The sequence below is a fragment of the Berghia stephanieae genome, chromosome 6 (genome assembly GCF_034508935.2).
Source record: "Berghia stephanieae isolate SIO BIC M18660-M18661 chromosome 6, UCSD_Bste_1.3, whole genome shotgun sequence".
NCBI lineage: Eukaryota > Metazoa > Mollusca > Gastropoda > Nudibranchia > Aeolidiidae > Berghia > Berghia stephanieae.
Window position 1 is genome coordinate 61,136,032 of NC_088365.1, and position 20,500 is coordinate 61,156,531.

General features: G+C 34.8%; 1 protein-coding gene across 5 annotated transcripts; it reads right to left on the bottom strand.

The window, feature by feature from the left end:
• Nucleotides 1-11,741: 11,741 nt before the first annotated feature.
• LOC144975374 (uncharacterized) lies at nucleotides 11,742-19,710 on the bottom strand. Of its 5 annotated transcripts, none has more exons than XM_078919381.1 (4): nucleotides 19,186-19,540; nucleotides 16,416-17,591; nucleotides 14,156-14,263; nucleotides 11,742-13,337 (listed from the first exon to the last, which is right to left on the bottom strand). In XM_078919381.1, exons 2-4 carry the CDS (start codon nucleotides 17,521-17,523, stop codon nucleotides 13,165-13,167), a joined length of 1,389 nt encoding a protein of 462 aa, XP_078775507.1. In that variant the 5' UTR covers nucleotides 17,524-17,591; nucleotides 19,186-19,540; the 3' UTR covers nucleotides 11,742-13,164. The 5 variants fall into 5 exon arrangements, with proteins under 5 accessions (XP_078775507.1, XP_078775509.1, XP_078775508.1 ...); XM_078919383.1 differs by having other exon boundaries at nucleotides 12,558-13,337; nucleotides 19,520-19,710; XM_078919382.1 differs by lacking the exon at nucleotides 19,186-19,540 and adding an exon at nucleotides 19,557-19,700 and having other exon boundaries at nucleotides 12,558-13,337.
• Nucleotides 19,711-20,500: the final 790 nt, after the last annotated feature.

Sequence of the window (20,500 nt, forward strand, 5' to 3'; positions counted from 1 at the left end):
GGATTTTGTGCTTGTGTCTGGATGAGACTTGTAGGTGATTTCAAACTAAGTACATTGCTGGTATGCTCTTGGAATCTACAACTGATCCCTATTTGTTCTCAATTCCCCTTTGTCTTACTTTTTCGTGGGTGCTTTAATTGTAATTCTAGAACTTTTTACTATCCCATTTTCTTCCTTTTTACTGGCGCTGATATAACCTAAATGTGTTGCAAGCGCCGTAAAACCCTTAAAAACAACAATTATAATTGAATTTTGATGAATATATATCGTGAGTTTAAGTTAAAACAGATGTATTCTAATTCTAATATATTTAAAATACTTTTATGATGATTTCTCGTTTGACATGAGAGATAATGGGTATTTTGTGTTATAAAAATGCAGAATGACAACCAAATGTCTGGGCGGGGTCCTTTGACCTTCCGTGGTGGGTAGGAGGTCACGCATGTATCTCCTATCCCCTTATATCTGTTTTCCGAGTTGCTTTCTGTCTTTGTCACGGAAAAAAAAAATAATCTAGGTTTCTAAGCAATTTGTGTGCATTTATATTTATATTATTAATTTGTCAGTCAAGAAGAAAATAAATAACATTGAAATAAAAATGAAATAGAAGCTTCAATTTGATTCACAAATATAAGTGTTGTGGACGTTTCGGATTTGTCCTTTGTCAACAAGGCACCATGAATAAGACTTGAGGGGAATGCGAGATGATTTGTGTTTATTTGCCTAAGCAATGCCGTCCTGTCATCTCACATTTGTCTTTAGTTAATTTTGTTTTGCTTTTACTAAATATGTGGGGGTTTTTTTTAAAGGGTTTTACGGCGCTTGCAACACATTAAGGTCATATCAGCGCCAGTAAAAAGGAAGAAAATGGGATAGTAAAAAGTTCTAGAATTGTTGGATTTTGTGCTTGTGTCTGGATGAGACTTGTAGGTGATTTCAAACTAAGTACATTGGTGGTATGCTCTTGGAATCTACAACTGATCCCTATTTGTTCTCAATTCCCCTTTGTCTTACTTTTTCGTGGGTGCTTTAATTGTAATTCTAGAACTTTTTACTATCCCATTTTCTTCCTTTTTACTGGCGCTGATATAACCTAAATGTGTTGCAAGCGCCGTAAAACCCTTAAAAACAAAAAACAAAAACAAGAGTTAACCCTCTCTCTTCCCAAAAAATCACTTTCTCAATTTCTCTTATATGGAGTGCCAATGCTCAGCTTCTCAGTTCCAATATTACAGGCAAGGTTAATGCCACTATTATTGGTACTTAGTCTCGATACCACTCAACAATAGTTAAATTTTAGAAGACGCCATTGTTGCCGTTGGGAAGTATAGTCGTGCACAATTGGGACCAGTTTCCAACCATACCACTATAGTAACCATCAAGACCCTACACTGTTTTGCACAGCAACTTCACGAGGACACTTCCTTATTTCTTATTTGACGTCCTTGTCAGTGCTGAGGAAAGGGTCCATAAAAATATTCTTTGTCTTCAACAGACAGACCACAGTAACAGACTATTTCAAAATCAAATCATCAAGATTAACTTCCCTTGTTATTATCTCACCTTTTCTTATTTGTTTCCCTTTCATTTTTTTTTTTTTTTTTTGTTGAATGACTGATATATCGACATCACGCTTATATCGACATTTTACCAAGGGTCCCGACGATGTCGATATATCCATTCTCGACTGTATCTGCATTGTTTACTCACAATAGCCAGCTGGAATATTTTCATTACTTGCTATTCGAGATTTCTAATTTCTCTTTAGTTTTCAAATGATAATTTTTTTCTTTTCCTTTTTTTTTTTTTAAATAAAGTACAAAAACCAATAGTTTACAGGTGTGTTTTAAAATGTATGGATCTCAAAAACTAATATAGGGGGTGGTTTGCCTGCAAATTTTATAATACGTTTTGTCTTTATGTCACATGAATCAACCATAACTCCTAACATCTTTATAATATTGACCATAACCATGAAAGTATTCAGTACCAGGGTATCTTCTCGAGTTTAATTATTAACACCCTCACCCCCCCCCCCCCCCCCCCCCCTCCAAAAAAAAAATCTAATAAAACCACAGCTGGTGATGGATTTTGTCCTTTTATTATGCCAACTACAATTTCTATATTGCTGGGTTATAATTGAATTCTGGGTGGGGATCCTGACCTCCCATAGTGGGCAGGGAGGTACATGCTGTGTCGTCTATCCCCCCATACCGTTTTCCAATTGTTTCTTGTCATTGTCTTGGAATGAGATTACTTAGTTTTGTCCTGACCCTGGGCGGAGTCCCTTGGTTGGGAGGGAAACAGTCGAATGTATAGTTATAGTTTTGGGAGATGATATTTTTTTCCTTGTAAATCATCTCTCTGTTATGCATTGTATTATGTTTAGTTAACATATTATATAATATGATTTGTATACATTTGAGTGTATTCCTCTTAGTTGGGACCTGTGCTTGTGTCTGGATGAGACGTTTAGGTGATCTCAAACTAAGTACTTTGACGGTGTGCTCTCGGAATCTACGTCTGTTCCCTATTTGAACCAATTCCCCTTTGTCTCACCTTTTCTTTTGTGCTTTAATTGTAATTCTATAACTTTTTACCATCCCATTTTCTTCCTTTTTACTGGCGCTGATATGGCCTTAATGTGTTGCAAGCGCCGTAAAACCCTTAAAAACATTAAAAACAACAATTATAATTGAATTTTGATGAATATATATCGTGGGTTAGAAAACAGATGTATTCTAATTCTAATATATTTAAAATACTTTTATGATGATTTCTCGTTTGACATGAGAGATAATGGGTATTTTGTGTTATAAAAATGCAGAATGACAACCAAATGTCTGGGCGGGGTCCTTTGACCTTCCGTGGTGGGTAGGAGGTCACGCATGTATCTCCTATCCCCTTATATCTGTTTTCCGAGTTGCTTTTTGTCTTTGTCACGGAAAAAAAAATAATCTAGGTTTCTAAGCAATTTGTGTGCATTTATATTTATATTATTAATTTGTCAGTCAAGAAGAAAATAAATAACATTGAAATAAAAATGAAATAGAAGCTTCAATTTGATTCACAAATATAAGTGTTGTGGACGTTTCGGATTTGTCCTTTGTCAACAAGGCACCATGAATAAGACTTGAGGGGAATGCGAGATGATTTGTGTTTATTTGCCTAAGCAATGCCGTCCTGTCATCTCACATTTGTCTTTAGTTAATTTTGTTTTGCTTTTACTAAATATGTGGGGGTTTTTTTTAAAGGGTTTTACGGCGCTTGCAACACATTAAGGTCATATCAGCGCCAGTAAAAAGGAAGAAAATGGGATAGTAAAAAGTTCTAGAATTACAATAAAGCATCCAAGAAAAGGGAAGACAAAGAGTAATGGGTTCAAATAAGAAACAGGTGTAGATTCCAAAAGCACTCTATCAAAGTACTTAGTTTGAGATCACTAAGTCTCATCCAGACACAAGCACAGGTCCCCGCTAAGAGGAACACACTCAAATGTTTTACAAATCATATATAAAATAAAGAAAGCATAATACAGTGCATAACAGAGAGATGATTTACAATGAAAAAAATATCATCTCCCAAAACTAACTATACATTCGACTGTTTCCCTCTCAGCCACGGGATCCAGCCAGAACCAGGACAAAACCAAGTAATCTCATTCCAAGACAAAGACAGAAAGTATGTTGGAAAACAGATATAAGGGGATAGAAGACACAGTATTACCCCCCTGCCCACTATGGGAGGTAGGAACCCCGCCCAGCTAAATATGTGGAAACCTGAAACGTCGACTCGGTGTGGTCTCTTGACCTCCCATGGTGGGCGGGGCCTTTTGACCTCCCATGATGGACGGGGTTTCTTGACCTCCCATAGTGGGCAGGAGGTCACGTGCTGTGTCTTCTTTCTCCCTTTATCCGAGTTGCTTTCTGTCTTTGTCTTGGAATGAGATTAATTGTCCCGTCCTACATGTTACGCGTTGCTGTTGACCATCGACCCCTTGTAAAGCGCTTTGAGCATGTTAAGTGGATATTGCGCTATATAAAACTGTCATCTGCATTTTTTGCGGCCGCAAATATCAGGGCGATCCGCAAATTTTGGCAAATTTCCCAAAATTGGCAAATCGTGGCAAATTTTGGGAAAATTGGCAAATTTTGGGGGGAAAAAAAGAAGCGAAAACAAAATAACAAAATAAAAGTGCGAAACTTGAGAAATGTTGCAGCTTTGCCTGGGCCCAATCCAAGGGAAGCTACTCTCTACGGATAATGATCCTTTAAAATCTTTGTAACAACGCTATTGTGTAAATTAATAAATATAGCCTCCTTAAATGTAATAAATTGTCTTTTATATATTTTTTTTTCTGTATCGCGTGTTAATTTTTACTGAAACACTTAGTTCTCCTCGGCAAATTTTGGTCTTATTGGCAAATTTCTTGGCAAATTTTGGGGGGTTTTTTGGCAACTTTTAGGTCCCAATTTGGCAAAAAATGCAGATGACAGATAAAAGCTCAATTGGTTTGTAAATGTTGTCGATTTTTTGTTGACTATCCCATCTTCTTCCTTTTTACTAGCACTGCAATGGCCTAAAAGTGTCGCACTGGGTGGGGCTCCTGACCTCCCATCGTAGGCAGTGAGGCACTTACTATGTCTTCTATCCCCTATATCTGTTTTCCATCGTGCTACCTATTAAGATATTTTCACTTTTGTCTACCTTCTTCTTGGGTGATTTAATTCTAGAATTTTTTGGCAATCCCATTTTCTTCTTCTTTACTGTCGCTGATATGACCTAAAGGTGTCGCAAGCGGCATAAAACCATTACATACAAAAACAAACATTTCAGAGAGTGGGCCTTTTTTTTTTAGAAGAGGGGCTGTGAATTGATCATCAGCCTGATTAGGGCAACTTTACCCAGCTTTAAGGGGAAAAAAAAAGTAATCTGATGGTAGTTTGTACTTTATGAAATGGAATTTGGTACTGCAATATAATATATGGCCAGATTGGGGTGGGAGTGCGGGGTACAAATTTTTCATAAATATATTTCAATAAAGATACAAAAAAAAAGGTAGCCTATCACAACGGCACATAGAGTTGGAGTTTATCCCGGTTTCTATTCTATAGCGTGAAACTGACAATAGCGATTGCTTGCTATCCTTTCGATAGAACACTAATCTATCGCAAAGCACTTTCCACCAAATCTAAAAGGCCCAGCAATCCATCCACCGCTAGATGGACAGGGAAGGGAAGGTCTGAAAAAAAAAAACTGTGACTGCAGCTGGGATCAATCTTGATCCCTTTGCATGTGAAGCGAGTGCTCTACCAACTGAGTTATATCGGGACCCCCCTATAAAGTTACAAGGAAGTCAGTAAATCAGCACTTCGGTAATTTTTTTTAAAATTCAGCTTTTATTGCATTGTAATAAATAAAACATATTTTCAAAAGAAAATACACACAAGAATGAAATCCGATTACATTGAATCTTTTATGGCAGTAATTTAACTACATTGAAAACCGATTAACAAAAATTCAAGGGTCCTTATATTGCCTCACCTCATCTTGACCTCAGCCTCCTGTCTGTGTTGATCATGGAAAGGAAAGGAGACATGAGAGCTGATCCTGCAAGCCGTTTGGCACCATTTATCTGTTTTCTGTGTTGCGGTCCCAATCATCTTGACGTGTTACAAACAGACATCCTTACTTGAAAATCTTAAAATTCGTAATTTTTAGGATATGAAAACTATAGTCGCTATTAGTTATCTTTAAAAATCAACAAGCTACCTTCACAAACATTGAATTCCACTTCAAAATCCTTAAAATGATGTAGTCTGGCAACAACTTCCATTTTGAATAAGGTGTTTAATAACTTAGAGATGCTCATAAACTTCTGAAAATTGGAACCAAAATACCCTCAATCCAACACAAAATGTTGTCAATTACAACAACGTTAAAACTAGCCCATAATTGCGTCCGGTTATCAGACCTGCAAACATGTGCACCTAGACATAGAGGATTGCAAGTTGCATATTAATATTATTATTCTGGCTATCATAATGATTGAAATACAAGATGTGTGACTCATCCCAGAATACTACAATTGAATGTTATTACTGAGTTATCGCCCTTGTGCCGAACTGAAAATAAACTGTTTAAGAGTTCAGGCACATCGCGTTGTTTATTTGTATAACCAGTCTTCCATCGTCTATTATAACATTTCAAATCATACATAACATCGTGTGGATTTAGAATAAAAAGAGGAAGGCATTGTTATCATATACCATATATACCACAAAGTATGATTTTGAACCCAACATGGTTCTGGGTGAGAAGGTTTGTTTATTTGTTTTTAAGGGTTTTACGGCGCTTGCAATACATTTAGGTTATATCAGCGCCAGTAAAAAGGAAGAAAATGAGATAGTAAAAAGTTCTAGAATTACAATTAAATCACCCAAGAAAAAGGAAGACAAAGGGGAACTGGAAACAAATAGGGATCAGATGCAGATTCCAAGAGCATACCATCAATGTACTTAGTTTGAGATCACCTATAAGTCTCATCCGGACACAAGCACAAAATCCAACAAAGAGGAATACACTCAAATGCTTACATTATACATTAAAAATAACAAACATAATAATACATAACAGAGAGATGATTTACAAGGAAAAAAATATCATCTCCCAAAACAATAACTATGCATTTGACTGTTTCCCTCCCAGCTAGGACTCGGGCCAGGGCCAGGACAAAACCAAGTAATCTCATTCCAAGACAAAGACAGAAAGCATGTTGGAAAACAGATATAGGGGATAGAAGACACAGCAAGTACCTCCCTGCCCACTATGGGAGGTCAGAAACCCCACCCAGAGAATGGGGTATCTTCTACCTTCCCATGGTGGGAATGTAGGTCACCCTTGCCGTGTCTTCCATCCCCCTATATCTCTTTTCCTTCTCCAGGTTGCTCTCTTGGGGTTTTTTTTTTTTTTTTGTCCTGACCTTTTTTAATCTTTCAGTAAGGAGAACAACAGCAATAAGGCTGGGTATAGTCAAAGCATGGGTGCTACAGATAGGCCAAAAAAGCCTGAATTCCATTTCCGACAAATTCAAAAAGCCTGAAACATATTTCGAAATAGGACCAATCACTGCCTCTAAATGGTATTATGATGAGATGATCTAGATGCCGGAAATACAATCAAAATCCATTCCAAAAAGCCGGTAATCTGGGATAAGCCGATAATCTTGAAACCCATGTCAGAGTGATCCAGATCAACAGAGGCAAAGTTACCGTTATATGGAATTTGGTGAGAAAAAAAAATAATAATAAAAAATAATGAAATAATAATAATAATAATAATAATAATAATAATAATAATAATGATAATAATAATAATGATAATAATAATAATAATAATAATAATGATTGCGCAAACTGGTCCCCCTAACAAAAATAACAACAGTAACAAACTTTACAAAGAAATCAAAAAGTGGAAATAAGACATTTTTTTTAAAAACCCTATAATCTGGATGAAAATGAGAGAGGACACAACACTACAACTTGCCCCCAGATCTTCCAAATCAGAATTCATGGTAACAAAACAAATTGACGCTGCAATACCTTAATACATCGTGAGAGTGAAAATGTTTAGAGCAGGCATTGTATAAAATAAAAGTATGAAAAGGTGTGCATGTTTGTTTGTTTGTTGCTTTAGGTCTCTTCCAACACAATTGAGGTTATATGAGAGACCACTGAAACAAAAAAACAAGCAATCCAACAAAAATAGTACAAATGTAAATCAAAATCATAACCTAAAGATATCATAAGCTAAATTATAAATAACCAAGAACAAACAGGCAGAAGATTTACAGAAAAAAAAATATCCCCTGTCAAAAATACAATCACAAACCAAAGAAGCAGGATAGGCTAGTAAAGAGAAGAAGAAACGACATGACTATCGGATTGTACACCCATGCGAACATCATAGGTATATGATTCAAGGGTGATGCTCCCATCCAACCACCCGCAAGGTGTGCATGAAACAGAGCCAGAGAAAGCAGAGAGGAATATACGAGAACATTGTTTTAAAAACACATTGAGCTTTGATATAGCGCAATACCCACTAAACGTACTCAAAGCGCTTTACAAGGGGTCCCTGACTAACAGCAACATTTAACATTTAGGACGGGACATGTTAGGCAATATTACAATTTTTCGGACAGAGACAAAGCTGTTAACGGCCAGGTACTCATTTTACATCTAAGTACAGTGAGAGTAAAGAGCCTTCTCCAAGGAATCAACTATGCACCAAGCGAGGCTCAAACCCAGGATCTTCCTACCTTAAATCGAGTGTCACACCACTAGACCACATATCCACACAAAATGACAAAAATAATCATGTCAAAGAATCAGCCTGCTTCAACTGGCAGTCGAGGCATGTTGATTCTTACAGACCTGCCTAGAACTACCAAAAAATCGTAGAAATACGAATTTTTGACTCCAGCTTCAGAGCTGCATAAGTCTCTTTGACTCAATAAATCTTGTTGAAAAGGGAAAGTTTAGCTTCTTAGAACCTATAATATTCAGGACTTTGGAGCATATTTTTGAGCAAATTGTTTATTTCTAAAGCTATTTAAAGTGATTTTTTTCTTTTTTCCCTTGCAAACTACGAATTTTTTGAAATTTCAAGTTGGCAGCTCTGTTGTTGTAATGTTTTTCATGCTTTGTCTGGCACAGTTTCAATCACACCTTTTTTTTTTGTTTGTTTGTTGCTTTAGGTCTCTTCCAACACAATTGAGGTTATATGAGAGACCGCTGAAACAAAAAAACAAGCAATCTAACAAAAATAGTACAAATGTCAATCAAAATCATAACCTAAAGATATCATAAGCTAAATTATAAATAACCAAGAACAAACAGGCAGAGGATTTACAGGAAAAAAAATATCCCCTGTCAAAAATACAATCACAAACCAAAGAAGCAGGATAGGCTAGTAAAGAGAAGAAGAAACGACATCACTATCGGATCGTACACCCATGCGAACATCATAGGTATATGATTCAAGGGTGATGCTCCCATCCAACCACCCGCAATCACACCTTTTCGGATTTGTTAATGTTACATTATGGTATCTTCATTCATTGAACTGATATAAAATATGGTAACACACATTCAATTAAATTCAAAACCTTTCACCGTGGAGTATAGATCTACAGTTAAAATGATTAAAAATGAAAACTTAAAAACAAACAAAACCACTCTGATAAAACAAAAAAAGTAGGAAAAGTTTAAAAACGAAATGAATAAATAAAAATGTGAACCGAAGTGGTATTATGTCGGGATGACCTAGGTGTAGTAAAATTAATTTGTACTCAAAGATAAGAAATTTGGAATTTCTATTCTTTACTTTTGGAGAATGGATTAAACATTACATTGCAAAACACCCAAATTTCGTATTTCGTAACATTTTAATTGTATTCTAAATTCACTTTTATAGATTTGATTCACCCCGATATAATACCGTTTTGAGACGGTGAGTCACACATGGAAAGGAAAACAAAAGATGAGGACAAAGTTGTAATGGCAGTGAAAAGGAAAAAAAAAAATAATAACCCGCAAAAAGCATAAAAACAAAAACTGGATAATGTTTCAACATCATAAACAAGTATTGGACCTGATGTGCACTGAATTGCAGGTCTGATAACCCAATTCCTTATGGGCTCATTGTTGTAATGGAAATATTTAAAAAATGACGGAAAATGTTGCTCCATTGCAACAATGTTAAACTAGGCCCATAAGTGGGTTTGGATGTAAGACCTGCATATATGTACACATTGATTGGACCTATTTAAAGAGGGTTAAGTGCACTCTCCCTCTTACATGCATGAAATATGAAGCAAAAGCAACCTCAACCAAAGTAATAAATAAAAAGCTGGAAGGAAACTGTATGGGAATATAAATAATAAATAAAATCATAACACGAAGCATGGCGTGCGTCATGTGATTGACAAAATATATCAAGTAATTAATACATAAATATTGGTTTCAAATGGACATGAATTTTAAATAACAAACTGTTGAAATTAAAATCTTAATACAACAACAAGAAATATGAGCTTTTATATAGCCCCGATATCAACTAAATGTTCTCAAAGCACTTTATACGAAGGGGTTCCCCCCTAGAACACTGTAACACTGAACTGGAGGATGAGATGCAATGCCTGTAATGCACTATTATAATCTCTTGCTTCTTTTAAAATAAAGAAATGATGTTACTTTTCAGATTCGGACTCCCTGTATTCTAGCATGCAGAAATCCAGCACACTATGCAATATGGCACACTGGATTTCAACACGCTTGCATTTTAGCACACTCTTTTAGCTTCTCCCCAGAGCGTGCTAGAATCCAGCGAGTACTGTACCTCATTTTTTGTGAAAATATACAACAAAAAATATTTAAAAATTGAGATTTATATAGCGCTTTATCCACTAAATGTGCTCAAAGCGCTTTACAAGGTACTTGTATATAGGAATCAAACTTTCAAACTGCGGGTCACAAGTCGAGTGTCATATACCAACAGACCACAATGCCCAATGAACAGAGTGGGAATCGAACCCAGGACCTTCTGAATATAAGACGAGTGTCATGCCTACATAGCTGCTCATTCACATTGCTCTTGGTGACCTAACTGTTTTTAAGATAAAAAACTATTGCATACACATCATTATTGTGAAAAGATTTGTTTGTTTTTTGTTTTTACTTTTCACAATTACTTTCTTTAGAAAAAGGTATTTCCCTAAAAAATTAAACAATATCAATATCAATCATATTTCCACATTCTAATAATTTAAAAAATCAAAACCTTATACTTAAATGTGTAGAAATACATGGTACTAATAAAAGTCAATACACAAGACGATACAAAATATCTCACACATTTGTCTGTTTGTTAGAAAAAAAATTAAATAAAAGGAAGTGTGAAAACAAAGTCTTTGCTTCTCTAAATATAAATGCGCTGTTTTATTTTAAGTAGGCCGTGCACTATTTTTTTTAAAAAGAGCAGAAAAGAATAATAAAAAAAACAGAGGGAGAGAGGGAGGGGGGTATTTTTCACGTTACTTTTATCACCAATCAACCTAATAACAGTTGTCATAAAAATTAGCCACACAAATTATCAAATTGTATAAACATGTTAAATGATTTTGAAACATCCTTTGCAAACTTTAACAATGTTATCCAAAGAGGATAATTTATGACAATATTCTAGTAATAATTTATAAATAATAATAAAAGTTAATAAATGGTGGACATGAGACCCGAACACGCATGGCAAATACTACTACAAAAAATAGAAAATTAAATAAATAAATAAATGAAAGATTGCTTTTTAAAAAATCTATGGAAATGTATACTCTTTTTTTATATAATCATTAAATTTTTATACTTTTTTGATTCCCAATATTAAAAAGCAATCTGAAACACCTCAGTGTTCTTTCTTTTCTAACAACTGATAAAAAAATTTTAAGAAAGCGATACACAAGCAGTAAAAACTCAACTTCATCTCTTTCTCGAGAACTCAACAAAAAAAAAAAAAAAAAAAAAAAAAAAAGAAAAAGAAACAGATAATCAATGAAAAAGAAGTGATAAAGAAAAATTCTTCAAAATACCAATAATTACCTATTTTAAATACGCTGTTTTATTCCTTGAAAACAATAGCTTGGATCACTCCGTTCTAAAGATAATTTCAATTCTATTCCCTTCTTTCTTTTTTTGTGATCAGAAGTCTCAGAGAGTAACATTAGTTTGGTAACAATGAAGTATACTGTATTTACATTAACAATGAATTTAACATCTGTGACCGACCCATCTGACATATACTGAATTCCATAAATAAAACAGAAAATGTGCAACCTTGTACAGTACAACCTCGATATAACGACATCGTCGGGACCGGGAAAACGTGTCGTTATAGAGGGATGTCGTTACAGAGAGGTTTCCTATGTGTGTATATCAGGAGGTGTTTTGGGTCTTGTGTAGTGAATGTATACTTTTTCATTTTCCCTCTGTAGTTTATCCAGGCTTGGGACCGGCAATGAATGGAGAGTGGACAAAGGATTTATAAACAGTCCAGTGTTGACCTGTCACAGGCATTCATTGGGTGAAAGGCGAGCCTTCTGATTGTACAAATGTGACTATTGATTGGCTGAAAAAGAAGCGTTTTCATTGGCTATAATAAGAACTAGCTCTGGGCTTATTACGAGTAGACAACATACATAGAATGGAAGATACCACTTGTAATAGTTACGAACAATTTCATGGTAGACAAACACCTTCAAGGTTTGTCGGACCAGAAATGTCGTTATACAGGGGTTTTGCTGAAATGTACGTCGCTATAGAGGGGTTTTTATTACTAATGATATATAGTAAAATAAAATGGGACCTGAGTACCATGTCGTTATACAGGGAATGTCGCTATAACGGATGTCGTTACATCGGGGTTGCACTGTATATATACAAGTATCTTATCATAATATCATAACAAAATGGAAAAATCACACAAACATGTCAAAATGAAAGTTTCTTTCTTTTTTTTTTCCAATCCTATAAATCAGAACATTTGCATGGAGATGCAATTTTGAAAGACTGTGTTGTGAACCCATTCTAAAAGCAAATCAAATGTCTCTGCATCCATTCTAAAAGCAAATCAAATGTCTCTGCATCCATTCTAAAAGCAAATCAAATGTCTCTGCATCCATTCTAAAAGCAAATCAAATGTCTCTGCATCCATTCTAAAAGCAAATCAAATGTCTCTGCATCCATTCTAAAAGCAAATCAAATATCTTTGCACCCATTCTAAAAGCAAATCAAATTCTTTTAAGATTTCAATCGCTTGAGTTCAACAGGAATGAAGATCAAATTAGTATAATTACATTGAACTCCAGAGGATTAAGATTTCGTAAATTCTATTTCAATGCATTTTACAATTGCCATTGTTGTTTTTGACACTACTGTTTTATAAAAACTAATATAAGGTACCTATATGTGAATGTCGAACTTATTTTATCAGAATTAGGATAAAATCAAACTTCTCCCGTACAATCCAATTCATAAGTCTTATTGATATTGCCTAACCCAATAAATCTTCGCTTTCTGATTAGGATTCTTGAAATTTTCACAAATCAAATCAAAGATCGCTGTGCTGAGTTTTGATGAATTCCCCTAAATATTTTTTGTAAGTGAGAAACACGACAGGATTGGAGTCGGCAGCCACACCGAATCCCATCTCCTTGAGGCGTTGTAAGGCCCAGGCCAGACTGAGGTCATATTGTAAGGCAGCAGCAAGGACTGACACGTAGGCTGAAGACGGAAAAAAATTTAATTGATAATAATAGTTTAATACAGTGTGCCATTCAGACATCTTTTCTTTTTAAAAAAAATTATTTTTTTTGAGTATACTACCATAATTTGTGGTATCACATCTATTATTATTACTGTCACCCTCAACAATTACCAACATCATCATTAGCATTATCACCGTCATCATTAGCATTAATCACTTATATACATCTCTTCAAGTATTATCGTTATATCAATTTAGCACATAGCAAGAGTGAATGCGACACGTTGTGGGTGAATGATAGTTTACTTTTATAGAAATCAAGCACAATCTAGGTTAGAGGAAATAATATATATATCATATATGTGGTTGAGGGGAATTAGCTGGAATCACGTAGAGTGCTCGACAGTTTCTTGGAGCAAATTATTAATTTATTTTCACCTCATTCGTTATAACCAAAAAGCAATTGGTTTCGACATTCAGGAGAATATAATGAGAAAATATTACACTAAAATAATAAAAAGGTTGAGTATTTATATAGTATAATATCCACTAAACATGCTCAAAGCACTTTACAACGGGTCCCAAGTCAACAGCAACACTTAAGTAAGCATGTAGGACAGGACATGACAACTATTAGACAACATTCTAGTTCATGGCCAGGCACTCATTTTACACCTGAGTACTTTGAGAAAATGAGAGTAAAGAGCCTTTTCCATGGAATCAACTATGCGATGCTCTGAGTCAGATTTGAACCCAGGACCTTCCAATTCAAAGGTGAATGTAAATTGACAATAAAAGGCAAGACCACATAGCTGCACAAATAATTAATATTTACCTGCCCTTGATCCGTCGGAGCAATGAACCAAAACAGGACCCAGTTTTCCAATCTCTTTCAGCCGCTTTTCATTATGAAGGAAAAAATCTTCCAATTCATTTAAATCCCCTGCAGAAAGTGAACAGATTAAAAATGAGAATAGAACTAGTCAAAGTTTACATTTAATGACAATAATCACAAATTAATAAATTAATATGACAATATATCAGTGAAACTTCATAATCGAGGCACATTTAACTCACTCAGTCCTAGAGATTTTTGCTGCTTTTCAAAATTGGAAAAAATGTATTACAAAAGGAGCATGTTCATAGATATCTTTATTCAACTATCATTAACATGCAAAATCTAAAAACATTAGCTTTGATACTACGCCTATAATTTGTCTCAGAAAAATGTAATGAATAGACATGGGGTAAAAGTAACCCGGATAAACTACGGATAAAGTCGGTGTTCAGGTTGAGTGAGTTAAGACCTTGAAAAAATTAATAGTAGCATAATGATTTTGTGGTTTAAAAAACAGGTTTATATGGTGAATTTAATAAAGCTTCTGCTTGTAACTAAGTTATCAATAAAGTGTCATATGTGACCCATCATCTCAAAACGGTATTTTGTTGGAACGAACTATATACTTAAAAGCCGAATTTAATGTTAAACTGGTCAAAAATCTAAACTGTTAGTGTTAGCATTAGCATCCTAAAATATGGTATCCATTCTCCTCAATAAAACATACAAACTCTTTTTTTTTGTTTGTTTGTTGCTTTAGGTCTCTTCCAACACAATTGAGGTTATATGAGAGACCGCTGAAACAAAAAAACAAGCAATCCAACAAAAATAGTACAAATGTAAATCAAAATCATAACCTAAAGATATCATAAGCTAAATTATAAATAACCAAGAACAAACAGGCAGAAGATTTACAGAAAAAAATATCCCCTGTCAAAAATACAATCACAAACCAAAGAAGCAGGATAGGCTAGTAAAGAGAAGAAGAAACGACATCACTATCGGATCGTACACCCATGCGAACATCATAGGTATATGATTCAAGGGTGATGCTCCCACCCAACCACCTGCTACAAACTCTTTCTGGCTATAAATTCGATTTTCAACATCTTAACCAACCCGACTTAATACCGTTTTGAGGCGAAGGATCACATATATGAATATGGGGTGGAGGGAAGGAGGAAATAAAGTGAGGTTTCACTGTGCATTTACTTGTTGTTATCAACAGTGGGGTTTTAGATTAGTTAAAAGAAACATAACAACTAACTACTTCTTAAAGAATTCGTCCCTTCAACTACAACACTTTGTGCTAGTGCATATACTTCAGTGAATGCACACAAGTTGCAAGAGACAAAACAAAATCAAAGAGCTAAAGCCGTCAAACAGACCTACAAGTAATGTTAACCACTTTTTTTTTCTTTTACTTCAGCAAATTTTACTTTTTCACAACAATATTTGCTATGTCAATATTCAGAAATAGAAATGGTCATAAAATTAAAAAAAAAAACTAAACTAAGGTGAACAAATAGATCTCAAAGGTTTTACATGGTTTAGATATAAGCAAATAAAACTATTACAAATTTAAAAAAAAAAGATTTCTGTGAAAGCAGAACTTTGTTAACTTTTTTAAAAAACACAAAAAAACTCAGGGGCATAGGTTTGCCTCTTACAAATGAGAAGCACTGAAAGAGATATCACAGCACTCTCACAAGAGCTTTTATTTTGACAGAGGTTTTTTCTGCTAAGTGTATCTTCAAATTTTTTAGTAGTATAAAATTAGAACTTTAAAGCTTAATATACAGAAAGCAGTTTCAATGATTTATATATAATATATATATATATATATATATATATATATATATATATATATATATATATATATATATATATATATTATATATATATATATATATATATATATATATATATATATATATATATATATATATATATATATATATATAATATATATATATATATATATATATATATATATATATATATATATATATATATATATATATATATATATATATATTATATATATATATATATATATATATATATATATATATATAATATTTATAAATATATATATATATATATATATCTCAAAAGGGTAAATGATTAGGTGGCAGAGCATCCTATAAAAATGAAGAAACTCCTCAATTTCAGTTTCAGATTGATTACAACATAGGGGAGGTGAGTGACTGGTTACAGTACAGGTTCACCAAGAAGAGAAAACTATCAATCTTACCTAATGGTAAATGATGATACTCCAGTCCACTGTCCATCATTGCCTTCCTCTCCAGTTGTTCATTGTAACCGATTTCATCCCCAAATTCTTTTGTGTTTTGAATTTCAAAATTATAAGGAGAAGATTCACTGATGAAATCATTACTCAAACTTTCGTCAATTACGTTATCCAACAACCTTTCCAAATTTTGTCGAGGTTTAACAATTGATCCATATCCATAGGTTCCAGTTTTGGACTTGATATTTAATAAATTAACTTCTTCCTGACTATTAACATCATTGTGCTGCAACCCTTTGCGAAGATTTATAACCGATCTGTACATGAATTGTTTCAATGGACTGATATGAGATTTTTCAATCTGTCCAGCAATGAACCAGTTGCGGTAAACAGCATGGGCAAACCAATAGTCTAACCAATCCCCTGGGTCAAACTGTGGTTTTAATAAAGCTTGCTGATTCTTATCAGGGGATGGCTCTCCTGTCACTTCAGAGACAGTCTCCATCGGTATTCGAGAATAAAAATCCAAACCCATCGAAGAAGCAATTTCATATAAAGCTTTGGAGTTTATTTTTGGCACAAACTTTGGATCATGACGTGTCTGATTAGCTAGATATAAAAGGGTCACAAAGGTTATAGTATATCCTCTGTCGCAACGAAGTAGCGCAGGCTTTTTCAATTTTGGAACAATGGCAGTAAATTTTTTTATAGTGTCTACATCTGCCCATTCATCCATCGGTTCCAATAAGTTAATGAACTGTAAACCTACAGTCTCTGAGACAATTTTTTCCTCTTTCTCAGTGGTTGGTAGAGAATCACCCCCAAAATCACCATCAGGATCACCTGCTGGGTATGTAAATAAAGAAAGAATGCTCTTAAATCCAGCATCTTTAGCCATCTTAATATTGTGTTCAGACAATCTGCCACAAACATGAAAGTCTGGAGTAATTTCTTTAGCCCACCATAGTTTATCGGGAGAATTTAATCCAGGTGGTTTTAATCGACTGGGAAAAACAGACGGAATGTCCTTTATGTTTTGACTGTATGTTGTATGGCAGAATGTAAACAATAAAGTCGTAAACACTTGATGAATTGTTGTGGAATGATCCATCTTGATTCAAATATGGAGCGAGGGTTCACTGGAATTGTCGAGTCAACTTGACAGAGGTGGAATCATGTCTGAAAGAAAAAATAAAGACGGATAGGAGAAACTTGAATGAGCTGTATTCTACTGTATTAGATAATATCAAGAAAGAGTGGATATTGATTTGGCAACATAAAAATGAGGTCTTCTTAATAATTGACTCAACCTAAGATCCATTACTATCAAGTACCAAGAGGTGTCATGCAGTGTCATACCAACCTATTTTGTAAACTCACTGGCTTGTGTCTGCTTCCAGAATAAATTCATAATCGCGATAATTTTAGATGTTTTCTTTCATAACAAACCCAATCAAATTAGAAAAAAAATGTCTTCTGATTTGTATAAATTTAGAAAGTTTGGTGCAGAATTTACATTGCGGTTAAACTGCTCTATCTGGTTTATAATTATGTCACTTGCAAAAAATGAGACATCCCTATAGAAAGATAGTAGGTTATAATGGTGAAGTCAAAGGGTTAGGGTTCGATGATGCCTGAGACCAAGAAAAGTGGAAACATCATGTTTAGTGAAGATGCACATTCCTCCCACCAAATCCAAGCATCAGTAACTTACTTACTTACTTACTTATCTGAACCAGCGACCACCTGAGCTCTAGCCCTTCGGTCTTGTGCCATGACGTAGAACTTAGACGTCTTTTGTGGTTGTTCCAGGTGACTATAAAGTGTGTTACTGATGCTTGGATTTGGTGGGAGGAATGTTCATCTCAGGTCTTCAAGAGGTTGACATTCAAGCAAGTGGTGTGTTACTGTTTCATTGGGGCGTTGACATGCATCAGTAACACACTTTATAGTCACCTGGAACAACTACAAAAGACATCTAACTTCTACGTCATGACACAAGACCGAAGAGCTAGAGCTCAGGTGGTCGCTGGTTCGGATAAGTAAGAAAGAACAAGAAAAGTGGAAACATCATGTCTAGTGAAGAGAATGCTGATGTTTGTAGGGATCTCTAGCCGTAAACAAGTATGCGGTTACAGTGACCATAGCAATGACGGTCATTCCTACTTCCGCTCTGCCTCAACCCAGGCTTGCCCAGACCACATAAAGTCTGAGGCTCCCACAATCTTCTGTCTCTTTTATCCTCACACCACACACCTAAAAGAAAAGTAAGCTATAATTTTATTATTTTTTTTTTTTAATTTTGTGATACATTAACAGTCAGCCATCAGGACCCATCCCATTTATGACTATGGCAATTGTGCGGCTATGTGGTCAAGTGGTATGATACTCGCTTTCGGATTGGAAGGTCCTGGGTTCAAGCCTCGCTCAGCTCATAGTTGAGTCCTTGGAAAAGACTCTTTACTCATATTCTCTCACCGTACTCAGGTGTAAAATGAGTATCTGGCCATTAACAGCGTTGTCTATGAAAAATTTTAATATTATCGCCTAACAGGTGTCATGTCTCGTTCTACATGTTACGTTTTGCTGTTGGTCATGGACCCGCTGTAAAGCTCTTTGAGCACATTTAGTGGATATTGCTCTATGAATGTAAAAGCTCAAATGGAGTCCTACAGCCTACAGCCAGAAGATTTAGATTCAGACTTTTAATAAACTTCCTTTTTTCTAATTAAACATATTTAGAATAGAAATAGAACAGTTTAAAAAGTTTTACATAGGTTGGCCTGGTGAATAGATCTAAATAAGGTAACTGCATTCATTGTTGAGCTTGAACTTTACAATCAAGGTGAAAATTCTCCCTGCGATTTTGACTTGTTGCCTAAAAATTTTTAAAAATTTAAATAGAAAATCTGGTGTTGCAATCTCTTCATAATTAAAAGCTGAGGTCAATGTCGTCAAAAATAACAGCATAAAGCATGACAAATTGATAAACTTCTTCACAACTTTTACTCAAAATTAAGGTTTCAACAGATCAGATTTCAGAGAGGAATTCCACTTCCATCATTTCCATCCACTACAACAAATCTACAACACTCTCCTCGTCTTACTCTTAGGTACAACTTCCTTCTGAATTTCAATTTCTACCTCCTCCAATAGAAATCCAGTCCTTCCGAAGACAGATGTATGTGCTATTGTTATCATTGCATTTTGTTGTTGGACCGTGGGAATCAAGCCAGTCGTGCTTCGTGTCAGGCCTTCAAAACTTCTTGACTTCTTGATCCTACTTTCACTTGCGACTTTCGATTTCGCGACTTTACTCCTTATAAGTGTTTCTATACAGTTGATTAATTACTGGCGGTTTTTTTTTTTTTTTTTTTTTTTTTTTTTTTTTTTTTTTTTTTTTTTTTTTTGTTTGTATTTTTTTTTTTTTTTTTTTTTTTTTTTTTTTGTTTTTTTTTGTTTTTTGTTTGTTTGTTTGTTTGGTTTTTTTTGTTGTTTTTTTACGGCGCTTGCAACACATTAAGGAAGAAGATGGGATCGTCAAAAGTTCTAGAATTATAATTGAAGCACTCAAGAAAAGGTAAGACAAAGGGGAATTGGTTCAAATAGGAAACAGATGTAGACTCCAAGAGCACACTATCAAAGTACTTGAGATCACCTAAAAGTCTCATCCACACACAAGCCCAGGTCACATATAATATGTAAACAGAACAATACAGTGCATAATAGGGAGATGATTTACAAGGGAAAAAATATCATCTCCCAAAACTCTAAGTATACATTTGACTGTCACCCTCCCAGCTAGGGTATCCAGCCAGGGCCAGGACAAAACCAAGTAATCTCATTCCAAGACAAAGACAGAAAGCACGTTGGAAAACAGACATAGGAGGATAGAAGACACAGTATGTACCTCCCTGCCCACTATGGGAGGTCAGGAATTCCTTCAAACAACATAATTAATGGCCGTCAACCGTATTTTTATTGGTCTTTTAAGGTCGACGTCGTTCTCCCCCTTTTCTTACTAACGGCTACTCCGCATCATTATGCTCCCTTCCTTCAACTAAGGGGAGGCTTTCCGAAAGCTCCTC

What these genes read in the sequence shown, in the direction of transcription:
- LOC144975374 (XM_078919381.1), bottom strand. Translation starts at nt 17,523, where the DNA reads ATGGATCATTCCACAACAATTCATCAAGTGTTTACGACTTTATTGTTT. An exon ending in GTATCATCATTTACCATTAG is followed by an intron (nt 14,264 to 16,415) that starts GTAAGATTGATA and finishes CACTTTCTGCAG; the next exon opens with GGGATTTAAATGAATTGGAA. An exon ending in CTCCGACGGATCAAGGGCAG is followed by an intron (nt 13,338 to 14,155) that starts GTAAATATTAAT and finishes TTCCGTCTTCAG; the next exon opens with CCTACGTGTCAGTCCTTGCT.